General features: G+C 37.4%; 1 protein-coding gene across 1 annotated transcript in view; it reads right to left on the minus strand.

The window, feature by feature from the left end:
- Positions 1-15,675, minus strand: part of MSH2 (mutS homolog 2) — an 80,076-nt gene that overhangs the window by 5,094 nt on the left and 59,307 nt on the right. Inside the window, exons 9-13 of the mRNA XM_086327080.1 lie at positions 9,859-9,982; positions 8,022-8,172; positions 5,588-5,685; positions 2,017-2,262; positions 538-742 (exon numbers count right to left, since the gene is read on the minus strand). Coding sequence (XP_086183206.1) covers positions 538-742; positions 2,017-2,262; positions 5,588-5,685; positions 8,022-8,172; positions 9,859-9,982 — 824 coding nt within the window. The remainder of the gene's footprint in view (positions 1-537; positions 743-2,016; positions 2,263-5,587; positions 5,686-8,021; positions 8,173-9,858; positions 9,983-15,675) is intronic.

The raw sequence follows: 15,675 nt of genomic DNA on the forward strand, positions 1-15,675 counted from the left end.
GCTTCTACTGCAGGGGGCACAGGTTCAATCCTGGGCTGGGGAACAAAGATCCCGCATGCCACATGGTATAGCCAAAAAATAATAAAAGAAGCTTTCCACAACCATCACCCTTTTATAATATAAAGTGGGACTTCCCTGGTTGCCCAGCAGTAAGGAATCCACCTTGCAATGCAGGGGATGCAGGTTTGATCCCTCATATGGGAAGATTCCTCATGCCACATGGTATAGCCAAAAAATAATAAAAGAAGCTTTCCATAACCATCACCCTTTTATAATATAAACTGGGACTTCCCTGGTTGCCCAGCAGTAAGGAATCCACCTTGCAATACAGGGGACGCAGGTTTGATCCCTCATATGGGAAGATTCCTCATGGCAACTAAGACCCAACACAGAAAAATAAATAAAGAGTTAAAAAAAAAATGATAACAAAGTACATAAAGCTCATAGGAAAACTATTAAACTAAATAAAAGATTGCAAATGTATCAAAGGACAGAGACATCCACTTCCACTTTCAGGAGACTGGGAACTGTACTCACCTGAGAATAGAAGCAGTTTCTAACATTTCAGCCATAAATGTGGAGACTCCTTTCAACTGACTGTCACCAGCCCCTACCCGGGCCAAGATGCAGTCCACAATGGACACTTCTGCCCACTCACATGGCACAAAACACCCGATCTGGGCCATGAGAACTACCACCCCAGTCTGGCGAATATATGTTGATTTCCCTCCCATATTGGGACCTATAAAACAAATTATATCAATAAGCAAGATTATTAACTTATTTTTGCTAATAATAATTGACTATTAGTCCCAAGTTGCACATTGATGACTCTCTTGTGATATAACATACGAAAAGCAGACCACAGGCTGCCCAAAGGCATGAACAAAGTTCCTGCCTTACACTAGTCCCTGAAACAATGCCATTTTCTGTTCAGACAAACCTATGCCGTGCCCTTCTTCAAAAGAACCCATGAAAAATATATCTCATCTGTAATCTGACTATGGTCTAGGAAGACCATATAGGTACTGCCCCACAGCTCACAAAGCTGCCTGTAGGATAACTTTATGACATTCAGGAAAGCAGTACTGGCCTAACTGATTAATTAACTAAACACTATTAATTCATTAATAATGGATCTAGTAGAGAATGAATCAGTGTGATCAAATCCTTCAAATCGCGTAAACTCCACACTAAAACCCAAGGACATGACCTACTTTTGGAAAATGTGAAATTTACCAATTAATGGGTTAGACCATGGGTCCCCAACCTCCGGAAACTAATGCCTGATAATCTGAGGTGGAGCCGATGTAACAACAGAAATAAAGCATACCATAACGGTACTGGGCTTGAATCGCCCCCAAACCATCCCTTCCCCCACCCTGGTCCGTGGGAAAATTGTCTTCCATGAAACTGGTCCCTGGTGCCAAAAAGGCTGGAGATGATGGGTTAAGTTATATGAACAACTCAAAAATCGAATTAGGGGAATAAAATATAATCACTGACTGTTTCCCAAACACATTTACCCAAAGACTCCTACCACCCCCGCACTCTAACACTTCTGTTTTCTAGAATCTGGTTAAGATCTCTCAAAATGCTTTAGTCTGAGACCTGCTACATTGGTCTACACACAAATCTACTTTTTTTAGTTTCACATGAATATAGTATTGTGTCTTTAAAAGAACTGCTATCCTGAGCTGAAGTCATTCCAGCAGCTAATTCTGCTTGACCTTCAATGACTTCACTACTGAAAAGGTCTGGCCCAAAGGTGCACTTTGAGGATGAAGAGATGTTTATTTTGAAATGCACTGAACCTCTGGAATAGCAGTTTCATTCTTATTCATTCATATATTCATTCACTCACATGTTATTAATATATTACTAACTAGTATGAAAAAACATTCTTTTTCTACCATCAAAGACTAGGATTTTCTGCATCAACCTAAAATAACCATCTGCTCCAACATAAACAAAGGGAAACACTATTCCCCAAAAGCCCATAAACAAGATTTCTACCAGTAATGATGTGGAACATCTGTTTATCTTTTTCAAAGTGAACATCATTAGGAATAAATGCGACTTCATCTTGAACTTCCACACAAGCATGTCTGGATGCTTTCAGTGTAATTCTGCCTCGTCCTTTTTCCAAAATGACCGGCCGTACATATGGAACAGGTGCTGCATCGGACACGTGAGCAAAGCTGACAACAGCATCCAGCTGAGCTAACACATCGTTGAGTGTCTGCATCGGTTCTACGTAGCCTATGAAAAAACAGAGTACACAGGAAGACGGAATAAGAAAAAATGCAGAGAAGCAGCTTTAAGAATAAATTCAACCTGATTCCATTTGTGAATTCAAAATCCACTTCCTAATTTATATACTTAAAAAAAATTAACAGAGGTTTCTGCTATAACTAAACGTGAAAGGAACACCTAAAATTCAACAAGAGGTTAAAATGTCTTGTCACATTTTTCTCCCTACTATCAACAGATTTCAAAAACCCCTTACCAAAATCCATTAAAATACAAAAGCACATGGCTGCTTATATAAAGAATTGAGGCAGAGGTTTAAAAAAAAAAATAAGAAAAAGTTTTCATGGGAGCACTTTCATGATATATTGCAAGTAAGAAAAGCAGGGCGAGGCACAGTTCTAAATTTTAAGAGCCTGAAACCAGGATGGCATTTCACAATTATCCTAAGAAACCTGCAAACACCAGGTAATAAGATATAATGGGGCTGTCAAGATTGTTACTTGAGGTTTTTTCCTGCCTTGCAATTAAGTTTTAGCATAAACTTAGATCCATAATTGTCACTTAAAACACTTTCAACAAGATTCTACTCTGCTACAGCAGTAAAACTAAAAGTTATTACATACATTAAACAGTCCCTCACACATGCTAGAGAAAGCATGATTAGCCAATAAAAATGGGCCAAATTTTTAGAACAGATTCTAAAATTTTAATAGGTTGGAGGGGTTGGTGTAACAGGCCCCTGGGTCACGTGGAACTATCACGTGGGTATCAACGTGTCCAGAGCCTTAAGAGCCATTCCAGAGAACACCATCTCATTTTAGAAAATACAACATTATGAGCTTAATCAAATACAGGAAATCCGATTCATCTTTGACTGCCTTATCCCCCATAAAAGTGAGAATATAAAAATTCATGTATAAATGGCCAAATACAAATAATTCTTAATGTTTCACTTTAAAATTTATTCCTGTTTTATCTAACATATAAAACAGGGGGGAAGGGGAGAGTTCTCATTACCCTACCATACAGCAATAGGAAGCTTTGAGAATTACTTAAATATCAGTGGAGTACTTATATAATTCTCACAAAACTTCTAACATACTAACATGAATAGGTTTATAATAAAAGAAAACAAGCCTCTCAATCAAGAGTCTGTATTTGGTATCTCACATCAACTGGTTCTTAACAGTATCACCTTTTCTGGTTTAAGAATAAGAGAGAAAATTAGAAAAATGATCTATTATATTTTTAATAAAGATAGTTTACAATGTGTATATTAGACCAAGAAGAGATTTCATTTCAATTCAAGGTGACTCCCAATACAAAACCTTCTTTTCAAATGTTAAAATCTAACAGCTTTAACCTACTAGGTGCTTAACGAATATTAGTTAATATTATTTTGGGGGAAGCCTTCCAGTTTGAATTTACGCAGTGTATTTTTAGGGTCCTTACAAGTGTCATCTAGGAAGGAACATAATTCAACTAGAAGAAGATCACCATGCTACAGTGATCTGATTAACACCAAACAAAAATGTAATTACAGATCTCATTCATCTCAACACAAATATAAGGTATAATAAAACCCTTTAAAAGTGTTAGGTTTCTTTATGATTTACTATAAAAATTCATAACAGTAAAACAATTTACAAAACTATACATGCTTATACTTTTTAAATGACTTAGTAGTCCTAAATAATTCAGTACCCATATCCTGAGAACAAGTAGGAGGACATCCTCCTACTTAATCACAATACAACCCAAGAAGTATGACACCAATACCTTATTATCTTATATTAAACTTTGCCAATTTGTCTTAATGGTGTCCTTTATAGCTAGTCCCCAGGTCCAACCCCTAGTCCCAGATTTAATCAAGGATCATCCTCATGTCTTTGACTATCCTGTCACTTTAAGTCTCCTTTAATCTGGAACACAATCTGCCAATTTCTTCTTTGCTTCCATGAACCTGACATGCTTTTTGTCTGTTATGTTTTGGCCAAGCTGCATGGCACATGAGAACTTAGTTCCCTGACCAGGGATAGAAACCTTGCCCTCCTGCACTGGAAGCTTGGAGCCTTAATCACTGGCAAGTCCTGACACTGAAATTTTTAAAGAGTGCAGGCCTTAAAAAGTTTGTCCCACGATCTAAATTTATCCAACATTTTTCTTCTTGTTACTATTCAGGTTAAACTTTTTTTTGGTCAGGAACACTACAGGCCTATCCTGGAGATATTGCAGGTTCAGTTCCAGACCACTGCAATAAAAGGAATATCACAATAAAGCGAGTCACACAAATGTTTTGGTTTCACAGTGCATATAGAAGTTATATTTACACTATACATTGCTAAAGAATGCTAACCATCATCTGACAAGGCAGAGTTGCCATAAACCCTCAATTTGTAAGACAAGACAAAATAAGACATTACCTGTGAGTACAACGAGGTATGCCTGTACACGGGTGATATCATATCTTTTCCTTGACATCACATCAAGAAACACATAATGTCATTTGTCATTGGCAATGTCAACCTTGATCACTTGGCTAAGGTTAGTTCTTTGGTGTGTTTTTTTTTTAAGGCACAATAAAGGTTATGCTCAATACACACACATGATGATAGGCAAAGACTTCCAGCTTAACACATCACCACCTACCCTGTGCTATATACATTCATTCCATGCTAAGGGCAGTATCATAGAGCCAAGTCAGGCTGTCCTTTCAATTATATGACAATCATCTAGGGAGCTCCCTGGCAGTCCAGTGGATGGGATTCAGTACTTCTAACTGCTGTGTCCTTGGTTCAATCCCTGTTCAGGGAATTAAGATGCCACAAGCCATACAATATGGCCGGAAAAAAAAAAAAAAAGACAATCATTTCTAACAGGTGTCCTCAAGAACAGACTGAAAATCTACGAAATGGCACGCAGAACTCAAAAAGCTTGCTGCCTATATAATTTCTATTTGCTTTATTTCCATAACCTAGAGCATGAGCTCCTACATCTAAGGTATTAGTGCCTTATAGTCCCGAGTGTTTCTTTTCCTTGTTACAAGTTTTGTGCTTTTCTGTCTGTCTTTGTTTTACAGAATATTGCAGAATATTCCCATTCCTTAGCCTGCACTAGCTCATCTTTCTAGGTACGAGAGCAGCTTCCAGTTAATTTTCCTAATGCAACACAGCATGCATTCCTTCAGGGGAAGCTTAACACAACAGTCACAGTGTGCAGCAGCTTTAAAAAACAAAAACAAAAAACCCACTCTTCAAACAGCCCAATATTACTTCTGTTACCAAAATCCAGGTCATCTTCCAAACATCTAATGTATTGGTGCTATTAAATTTACCTGAAGAAATATTGACAATTTCTTTAACAATGGCATTCTGGGCTTCCTCATATTCAGTTTTATTTTTGGTGTACTCTTCATTGAGAGAAGTCAGTTTACTGCAAATCAAGATAATGGTATTAGAAGTATTAAAACATCCACTGGAGGTAATGTGCACTACCTCTGAAATATATCTGGAGAATTATCCTATAAAGCATCAAAACAATAATTAAAATGGAAACATCAGTAGAAAATGGGCAACTCATTAGGGGTGGATGTGACTGGAATTCAGTATATTAACATTTATGCTGTTTGGAATGGCCCACTGGCACAATTCTTGCTATAAAAATTATTCCCTTGAGTAAAAGTCTGATCTGTAATCTTTTCTAAAATATTTAAATGGAGTAGTCTTCATCCCTATTAGGACAGAGGCCATCTTCACTTTTAAAATACACACACAAGCAGCACTATTTACAACACCCAAGATATGGAAGCAAATCAACTGCCCATCAACATATGAATGGATAAAGGTGTGGTGTGTGTGTATATTACTCAGCCATTAAAAATAATGAACCACTTGCAGAAATGTGAATGGATCTAAAGAATATTATGCCTAGAGAAATAAGTCAGAGAAAGACAAATAATCAACTACCCCAATTAAACAACAACACACACACACACTCCACACAGTTTCTCTTATTACCGTAGGAAACTCTCTTTTCATACTGAAAGTTGTCAAAGTAAGGAAAATGTTTTGAAAACAATTCTACTGAGTGGTTTAAAGGGAAAATAAAAATTATAGGTTAAAACAAAAAATGAAGAAGAAAAATGAGAATAGAGAAAAAATATTCACTGATATCAAAGGAAGGGAATTAAGTTAAAACACACAAAAAAACAAGGTGAGGGGCTTACAGCAGATTCAAGAAAGAGGTGAAATACTTACAAGAAGGAGGAAAATATTAGTCAATCAAGGCAATAACTGTGAACATGATGCTATCAGCCAATGGCATAACACACATATACAGCTCAAGAGCAGTAGAGGAGCACTAAAAGACTACTGTGAAACAGGCAAGTGGAAAGAATTAAAGGAAAAAAGAGAGAAGCAAAGATACTATAAAAGTGAGAGATTGCTGTGTGAAATGAAGAGCTGCCAGAGAGAAAGGTGTGGGCAGGGATCAGACTGTATAGGTTATGGTACAGATTTTATATTTTTCCTGATGACAGACATCAGAGGTTTTTAAGGACAATTATATGATCACAAAGTCAGACCCATGGCAAGCATTCAATTTGCTGACACAAATCAATGAACGAATAAACAAATAAACTTTTCACAACTTTTGGAACCACTGTTGTCATTCAGTTCAACTTCTTGTAGTTCTATTTTGGCTTAGGTAAGACAGAACTTTTGGGGGCTTATATCATCTTCAAATCACTTACTGGTCAGTTATAACGTATAAATTTCTTGAATCAGGGATGTAGTGTGATCAAGAAATAGCAACTAATAAATCTAGTAACAGAAGATCTAGGTCTGAGTATCCTCTATTACTAGTTGTCCAGTCCTGGGGAACTGGAGTTTCAGTTTCTCCGTCTAAAGGTGAGAACTATGACCTGTGCTATTTATCTCAGAGGGCTGTATGAGAAACAAACTAAACAGACACACCGTTTTTCGTAACTAGGTTGTCTGAACACCTAGAATAATGTCTGCACATAACAGACACTCAAAAACACTAAATAAATGGATAAAAGAGGGGCGTATATACAAAAGCTAACTGGAAATACAAAGAATACCCAAGAAGGGCAGGAGTAAGGCTGGCCATAAGTTCTAAAATAATACAGAAGAGAAAGGATCATGCCTTTACTCTCCCAGTTACTTTATTTTTAAATAATTCTTTTTCACTAATAAGTAATTTGCCTCAGGAGCTTCCTAACGTAAGCAAGACAAAACACGTAAAAAACTACTAAGATTGTTTCCAACATTAACATTATTTAAAAAAAAAACTTACAGTCTAAATGAATGGCCTCATTAAAGTTGGTAGCATCTCCCTAAACTAAATGACACATCAACTGATATACCAGAAGAATAACAAAACTTTCTTAGAAAAAATAAACATGAAAATAACTAATAGAGATATGAAGGGAACTAACTCTAACAGATATGCAAATACAAAAAAAATGTAATATAATCTATTTCATATTGATAAAAAGATAAAGAGAGATATGTGAAAGAATAATCTTAAACCCAAAGTGCCACTTCAGTGAATGAGGAAAAGCTGAATTATTCAACAAGTAGCATTAGGATACCTTCCTCTCGTAAGGAAAAAAAAAAAGCTTCAATCTTATTTTATGCCTTGTATCAAGAAATAAAATAAAACTTCCTTATCATGCAACATTCACATTTCATCAGAGAATAGTTTATGGAACTAGTAAAGATTTAATTTAACATAGGCTTACAAACCTGTTTGTAAATTTAACACCATTCTTCTGGATATCTACTGTACTGAAATTTTTATTATTACGAAGGACTTTTTCTTCCTTGCATGTTACTCGGAAATAATAGCCAAACTGTGTGCTGGAATCCAGTTTAATCTGTTTACCAGGATCTAAGCCTTCATGATCAGGAAAAAAAGAAAGAGTATGTCATAGACATGTACAGCCTTTTTAAATGTAAGTGTTCAGAATACTTAAATCTAAATAGTGAAAAATATACTTTTATTATTTACATGACAGCATACTGGAAATTATTTATACTATCCGACTGGGAAAGATGCACATCCCACTTAACTCAAAAAACTACATGAATTAAGGATATCTACAAAATATTTAAATCCCCCTTTTAATGTTAGCCTGTGATGTGGAGCCCGTGCTGGGTAAACCCATCCAAGGTCGCAGGGCACCAGCAGTGGGGTAGCTCAGTGTTTCAGATGCTATCCGGCACGAGGATAGGTAAGGTATGGTTGTTACCCTTGAAGAGTTCTGCTGAAGGTTCTTTAGTTAACCAAAGCCTTTCCCTGGAACTAATATAGAATATAATTAAAGAAAACAAATATACTTTCCAAAGAAAAATGTGAGACTCTGAGATTGACAACGAAGCTCTAGAAAACACTAGTCCGTGTACTCTGTTAAGTGTAGGGAGCATCACAAAAAAGGCAATGATCAATCAGCTAGACTATGCACCTAAGATTTTTTAATTTTTACCCTTGTCCTCTCCTCATTCATTCATCAATGTGATTTTTAGACCCCAAATCAGAAGAGAGAGACAGTACCTTAAAACTTAAGATAAATAAATGTATTTGCTAAAGCATGACGGTGGAGTACTAGAAACAGCAAACAACTAAAGATCAATCTCACCTGACCAGGGAGGAGACACATAAAGAGAACATGCAGAGATCTATAAGATGAGGAGGGTGGATTTCAATATCCTTCAAGTCAAAGATTAAATCTAGGATCAAGTTCATATATGAACTCTCCATGGAAACTACTTTTTTTTAATTTTATATATGTTGGTATGGGCATATACAACAGGGGCTTCCCAGGTGGCGCAGTGGTAAAGAATCTGCCTGCCAACGCAGGAGACTCAGGAGATGCAGGTTTGATCCCTGGGTCAGGAAGATCCTCTGGAGAAGGAAATGGCAACGCCCTCCATTATTTCTGCCTGGAAAATTCCATGGACTGAGGAGCCTGGTGGACTATAGTCCACGGGGTCGCAAAGAGTCAGACATGACTGAGCACACATGGGCATATACTAATGATACTGCTCTGCGGGACCTTCTAATATGCTCAGATTTACTCATTTAACATGGAAGTCAAAGATGCTCATTACAAAGAGGTTTATAAATTCAGAGCAAGACAGAATAAAACAGTGTGAGATAAATAAGGGAATAAGCTAGGGAATTTAAAACAAGTGATTTTTAAAGTTGATATTAATGAAGTGCTTGGGAACCCCAAAGCCAAATCAATGAACTATTCCTAATAGAATTAGGCTTACAGAAAGAGTGTCATTTAAAACAGGTCTTACTTAAAAGATGTTGCAAGGGCTATATGGGGTGATTTGTTTGGCAGGAATGTGCGGTCATCCTGGGATTAGAGAAATTGGTTAAGAGATGAATCTGAAGGGGAGGCCAGGCCCCAGATGTAAAGAATCCTGTATGTAAACTTTATGTGACTGTAATTTTATGCAGTAGAAAACGGGCACTTTAAACAAGGAGGTGGCATGATCAACTGTGTCTTCTAGCTCCAGTGTGGATACTATATAGACAAAAGAATTATTCAAACCTTCAAGGACCCATTCTTACCTAGATCTCTAGCTGCACTTACTAATGTTGACTGCATCTTCTTTTCTAAGTCATCCATTATTTCTCTTAATTCACTCAAGTTAGGATCAAATGAAGGTTTTACAAGGAATTCATGGTTTTCCACCTATAAACAGAACAAAGAGTAGCCAAATTTTATCAGTGATGGATAAACATGGAAGTCATGTAATTCTTTGCTTATTTAAAATTCACTAATGTTTTGAGTTAAATGATTCACTATCTGTAAGTTATTCAGTCACAACTGTAAAGGAGTTTTTACTGATTAACAGATGTAAAGAGTTCTATTTATTAGGAGCTGAGACCTCTAGATACACAAAAATTATTCATGTGACACAGCTTAGTGCTAATGATGCTTTTAACACTAACAGTATACGTTATTTTTATTTTTTCCCTAAACAATGTTTAAAGACTGTAACAGAATGGTTTTTGCCCAAACCAAGGATCTACCTTAGGAATTTCAGAAAGTTAGCTCTTGAAATCCTTTTCTGAAAGAAAACAAAATGACTAAAACTTGAACAGACAAAATTCTGAAAGACTATTTTTTAAAAAAAAGAATGAAGTCTATCCACACATATTAAAAAGACCTAATTTCATACAAAAATGAGTCAGTTTTCTAAAATGAGGAAATTTTTTAAAAAATCAGTATGTGAGATTGATATAAATTCCTAATTACTATCCATTTAATCACAGCATACCTTCTCCACATACCAAAATTGAACACAAGAATGAGGAAATAAAATATTACAGAAAACTATCAAAAAAGAGAATAAAACATTTATCAAATAACTTTCTCAATTTAAACCAACAAAAGATTTTATCATATACTAAAATTTAAATTTCAAACAAAACTAACTTTTTTTAAAGGCAAAAGATTTGTAAAAATAGCTTTGTAAAATATAAAAATGTAAAAGTTGACATTTTCTTTTTTAAAAAGGCACTCGTTTGCATGTATGAGAAAAACATCAAGTCATTAACTGGGCAAGTATAAAAATATACAACTCACAGATGAGAAAATAAGTAGTAAACTAAAGTCACAGAAAAGTGCTAAAGCTCCATAATAATAAAAGGCATGAATATTTAAGCACCCTTAAGGTATTATTCTACAGCTTTTTTTTTTTTTTTTTAAAAAGAAACCTATTCCCCAATACTAATGAGGCTACAGTGAAATTAGTATATTCATTCATTTCTGGTGAGAATCTAAATTGCTATAACCTTAAAAAAACAAAAAAAAGCAATATGCGACAAGACTCAGAGATATTTGTTATACTCTGACATAGCAATTCTACTCCTAGAAATTCAATCTAAGGAAATAATGCAACAGAAGCAAACAACACATGGATGAATAAGATCTCTCAGATTTATCTGTTATAAGGCCTGGAAATAATAGAACATCACAATACTTGCACAGTTCAGTTCAGTCACTCAGTCGTGTCTGACTCTTTGCGACCCAATGAGTTGCAGCACGCCAGGCCTTCCTGTCCATCACCAACTCCTGGAGTTCACTCAGACTCACGTCCATCGAGTCAGTGATGCCATCCAGCCATCTCATCCTGTGTCATCCCCTTCTCCTGCTGCCCCCAATCCCTCCCAGCATCAGGGTCTTTTCCAATGAGTCAACTCTTCGCATGAGGTGGCCAAAGTACTGGAGTTTCAGCTTTAGCATCATTCTTTCCAAAAAAATCCCAGGGCTGATCTCCTTCAGAATGGACTGGTTGGATCTCCTTGCAGTCCAAGGGACTCTCAAGAGTCTTCTCCAACACCACAGTTCAAAAGCATCAATTCTTCGGCACTCAGCCTTCTTCACAATACAACTCTCACATCCATACATGACTACTGGAAAAACCACAGCCTTGACTAGACAGACCTTTGTTGGCAAAGAAATGTCTCTGCTTTTGAATATGCTATCTAGGTTGGTCATAACTTTCCTTCCAAGGAGTAAGCGTCTTTGAATTTCATGGCTGCAGTCGCTATCTGCAGTGATTTTGGAGCCCAGAAAAATAAAGTCTGACACTGTTTCCACTGTTTCGCCATCTATTTCCCATGAAGTGATGGGACCGGATGCCATGATCTTCGTTTTCTGAATGTTGAGCTTGAAGCCAACTTTTTCACTCTCCACTTTCACTTTCATCAAGAGACTTTTGAGTTCCTCTTCACTTTCTGCCATAAGGGTGGTGTCATCTGCGTATCTGAGGTTATTGATATTTCTCCCAGCAATCTTGATTCCAGCTTGTGTTTCTTCCAGCCCAGCGTTCTCATGATGTACTCTGCATTTAAGTTAAATAAGCAGGGTGACAATATACAGCCTTGACATACTCCTTTTCCTATTTGGAACTAGTCTGTTGTTCCATGTCCAGTTCTAACTGTTGCTTCCTCACCTGCATACAGGTTTCTCAAGAGGTGGGTCAGGTGGTCTGGTTGGTATTCCCATCTCTTTCAGAATTTTCCACAGTTTATTGTGATCCACACAGTCAAAGGCTTTGGCATAGTCAATAAAGCAGAAATAGATGCTTTTCTGGAACTCTCTTCCTTTTTCAGTGATCCAGTAGATGTTGGCAATTTGATCTCTGGTTCCTCTGCCTTTTCTAAAACCAGCTTGAACATCTGGAAGTTCACAGTTCACGTATTGCTGAAGCCTGGCTTGGAGAATTTTGAGCATTACTTTACTAGCGTGTGAGATGAGTGCAATTGTGTGGTAGTTTGAGCATTCTTTGGCATTGCCTTTCTTTGGGATTGGAATGAAAACGGACCTTTTCCAGTCCTGTGGCCACTGCTGAGTTTTCCAAATTTGCTGGCATATTGAGTGCAGCACTTTCACAGCATCATCTTTCAGGATTTGGAATAGCTCAACTGGAATCCCATCACCTCCACTAGCTTTGTTTGTAGTGATGCCTTATAAGGCCCACTGGACTTCACATTCCAGGATGTCTGGCTCTAGGTGAGTGATCACACCATCATGATTATCTGGGTCATGAAGGTCTTTTTTGTACAGTTCTTCTGTGTATTCTTGCCACCTCTTCTTAATATCTTCTGCTTCTGTTAGGTCTATACCATTTCTGTCCTTTATTGAGCCCATCTTTGCATGAAATGTTCCCTTGGTATCTCTAATTTTCTTGAAGAGATCTCTAGTCTATCCCATTCTGTTGTTTTCCTCTATTTCTTTGCATTGATCTCTGAGGAAGGCTTTCTTATCTCTTCTTGCTATTCTTTGGAACTCTGCATTCAGATGCTTATATCTTTCCTTTTCTCCTTTGCTTTTTGCTTCTCTTCTTTTCACAGCTATTTGTAAGGCCTCCCCAGACAGCCATTTTGCTTTTTTGCATTTCTTTTCCATGGGGATGGTCTTGATCCCTGTCTCTTGTACAAGGTCGTGAACCTCATTCCATAGTTCATCAGGCACTCTATCTATCAGATCTAGGCCCTTAAATCTATTTCTCACTTCCACTGTATAATCATAAGGGATTTGATTTAGGTCATACCTGAATGGTCTAGTGGTTTTCCCTACTTTCTTCAATTTAAGTCTGAATTTGGTAATAAGGAGTTCATGATCTGAGCCACAGTCAGCTCCCGGTCTTGTTTTTGTTGACTGTATAGAGCTTCTCCATCTTTGGCTGCAAAGAATATAATCAATCTGATTTCGGTGTTGACCATCTGGTGATGTCCATGCGTAGAGTCTTCTCTTGTGTTGTTGGAAGAGGGTGTTTGCTATGACCAGTGCATTTCTTGTGCATATTTGCACAATGGTACATCAATAGACTATTATACAGCTATTTAAATAGACAATGAAGATGACCTAGAAACAAGGACTAAGACTTATGATAACTCCAAGGGAAAAATCAATGCTACAGTGGTGGACTGACAGTGTTACAGAACTGCCTTCTTCCAACAAACTTACGGAAGTGATGCTGAGCCAAGCTAAATTCCTATCCTCATTCCCACCTTCCAGTAATCCACGGGTGAGTCAAAAAAAACCCTGAAAAAGCTCACTTAATAATCCCAATCTGGAGAGAAGACCCAAATGAAGCAAGGGAAAGTAATGACTGACCTCTAACTTACTAAACAGTCTTAGGCCACACCCCAAATGGAGTGCCCTTTGGTAATGCTGTACTCCTCCCAAACAATGGATAAGAAAATATACCACCCAACTAAGTGTTCTAACTTAGACCTGAAGTATTCCAACAAACATGACACAATGACTTCTATGAGTTGTTTTCATATCATCAGCCACTTAGCACCAGAAACACACACAGCTACTACCCTAGACTACTCAACAGGAAATACAATAGAACAAAATAAACCTAGGCTTAGAACTGCAAAGTGGTATAATAAAATCAAGAAAAAAGATTTTAAAAAAAAGAAAGGAAAATCAGATCCTAGCAGTATCACTGAAGTAAAAATAAATACAAATAATACACAAATAAATATACAAATAAAATACAAATAAAATTTAAAAACTGGCTTAAAATTCAACATTCAAAAAATGAAGATCACGGCATGAGGTCCCATCACTTCATGGCAAGTAGAAGGGGGGAAAAGTGGAAACAGTGGCAGATTTTATTTTCTTGGGCTCCAAAATCACTATAGATGGTGACTGCAGCCATGAAATTAAAAGACACTTGCTCCTTGGAAGAAAAGCTATGACAAACCCAGACAGCATATTAAAAAGCAACACTTTGCTGACAAAGGTCCATAGAGTCAAAGCTATGGTTTCTCCAGTAGTCATGTATGGATGTGAGAGTTGGACCATAAAGAAGGCTGAGTGCCAAAGAATTGATTCTTTTGAAATTGTGGTGCTGGAGAAGATTCTTGAGAATCCCTTGGATAGCAAGGAGGTCAAACCAGTCAATCCTAAAGGAAATGGACCCTGAATATTCACAGGAAGGACTGATGCTGAAGCTAAGTTCCAGTACTTTGGCCACCTGATGCAAGGAGCTGACTCAGTGGAAAGACCCTGATACTAGAGATTGAGAGCAACAGGAGAAGGGGGCAACAGAGAATTAGATAGTTGGATGGCACCACTGACTCAATGGACCTGAGTCTGAACAAATTCTGGGAGATAGTGATGGACATGGCAGCCTGGCATGCTGCAGTCCATGGAGTTGTAAAGAGCTGGACATGACTTAGGGACTTAACAACAAATAAATACAATACAACAGCGAAGAGATACTGTTGAATAGAATTACCTGTACTGACATAGAAGAAAAGACTTGATATAATCAGAGACATTACACAAGACAGAGATTAAAGTAATTAGAGAGAAGAAAAATATAAGGAAGATACTAGAAATCTTCAAAAACAAAAGCAAAAACTCCACTATCCTAGAAATACTAGATAAAATATTACAAGCATTTTTTTCAAATATGTTTATAGTTAAGAGAAAACTAGATACCTGAGCTCCTACAAAGTGGAGTCAGTGCCCAGCATAAAGCAGGCCACAGGGCCATTTTAAAAATCTTACCTCATGAGAAATGGTAACAATTAGAGAAACCTACCTCCAGCAGCTTGGGCCCCGGGAAAGGGAAAGTGGGGGCAGAATCTCCTCTCTGACAACGTGTGACCAAAAGCCTGCCTTTACTATATATAGAATAAGTGAAGTGAAGTCGCTCAGTCATGTCCTACGCATTGCGACCCCATGGACTGTAGCCTACCAGGTCTTCCGTCCATGGGATTTTCCAGGCAATCAGTTCAGTCGCTCAGTCGTGTCCGACTCTTTGCGACCCCATGAATTGCAGCACGCCAGGCCTCCCTGTCCATCACCAACTCCCAGAGTTCACCCAGACCCACATCCATCAAGTCAGTGAT

The sequence above is a fragment of the Bos grunniens genome, chromosome 11, assembly GCF_055505025.1.
Source record: "Bos grunniens cultivar Pamir isolate PY7600 chromosome 11, Bosgru_T2T1.0, whole genome shotgun sequence".
Taxonomy (NCBI): domain Eukaryota; kingdom Metazoa; phylum Chordata; class Mammalia; order Artiodactyla; family Bovidae; genus Bos; species Bos grunniens.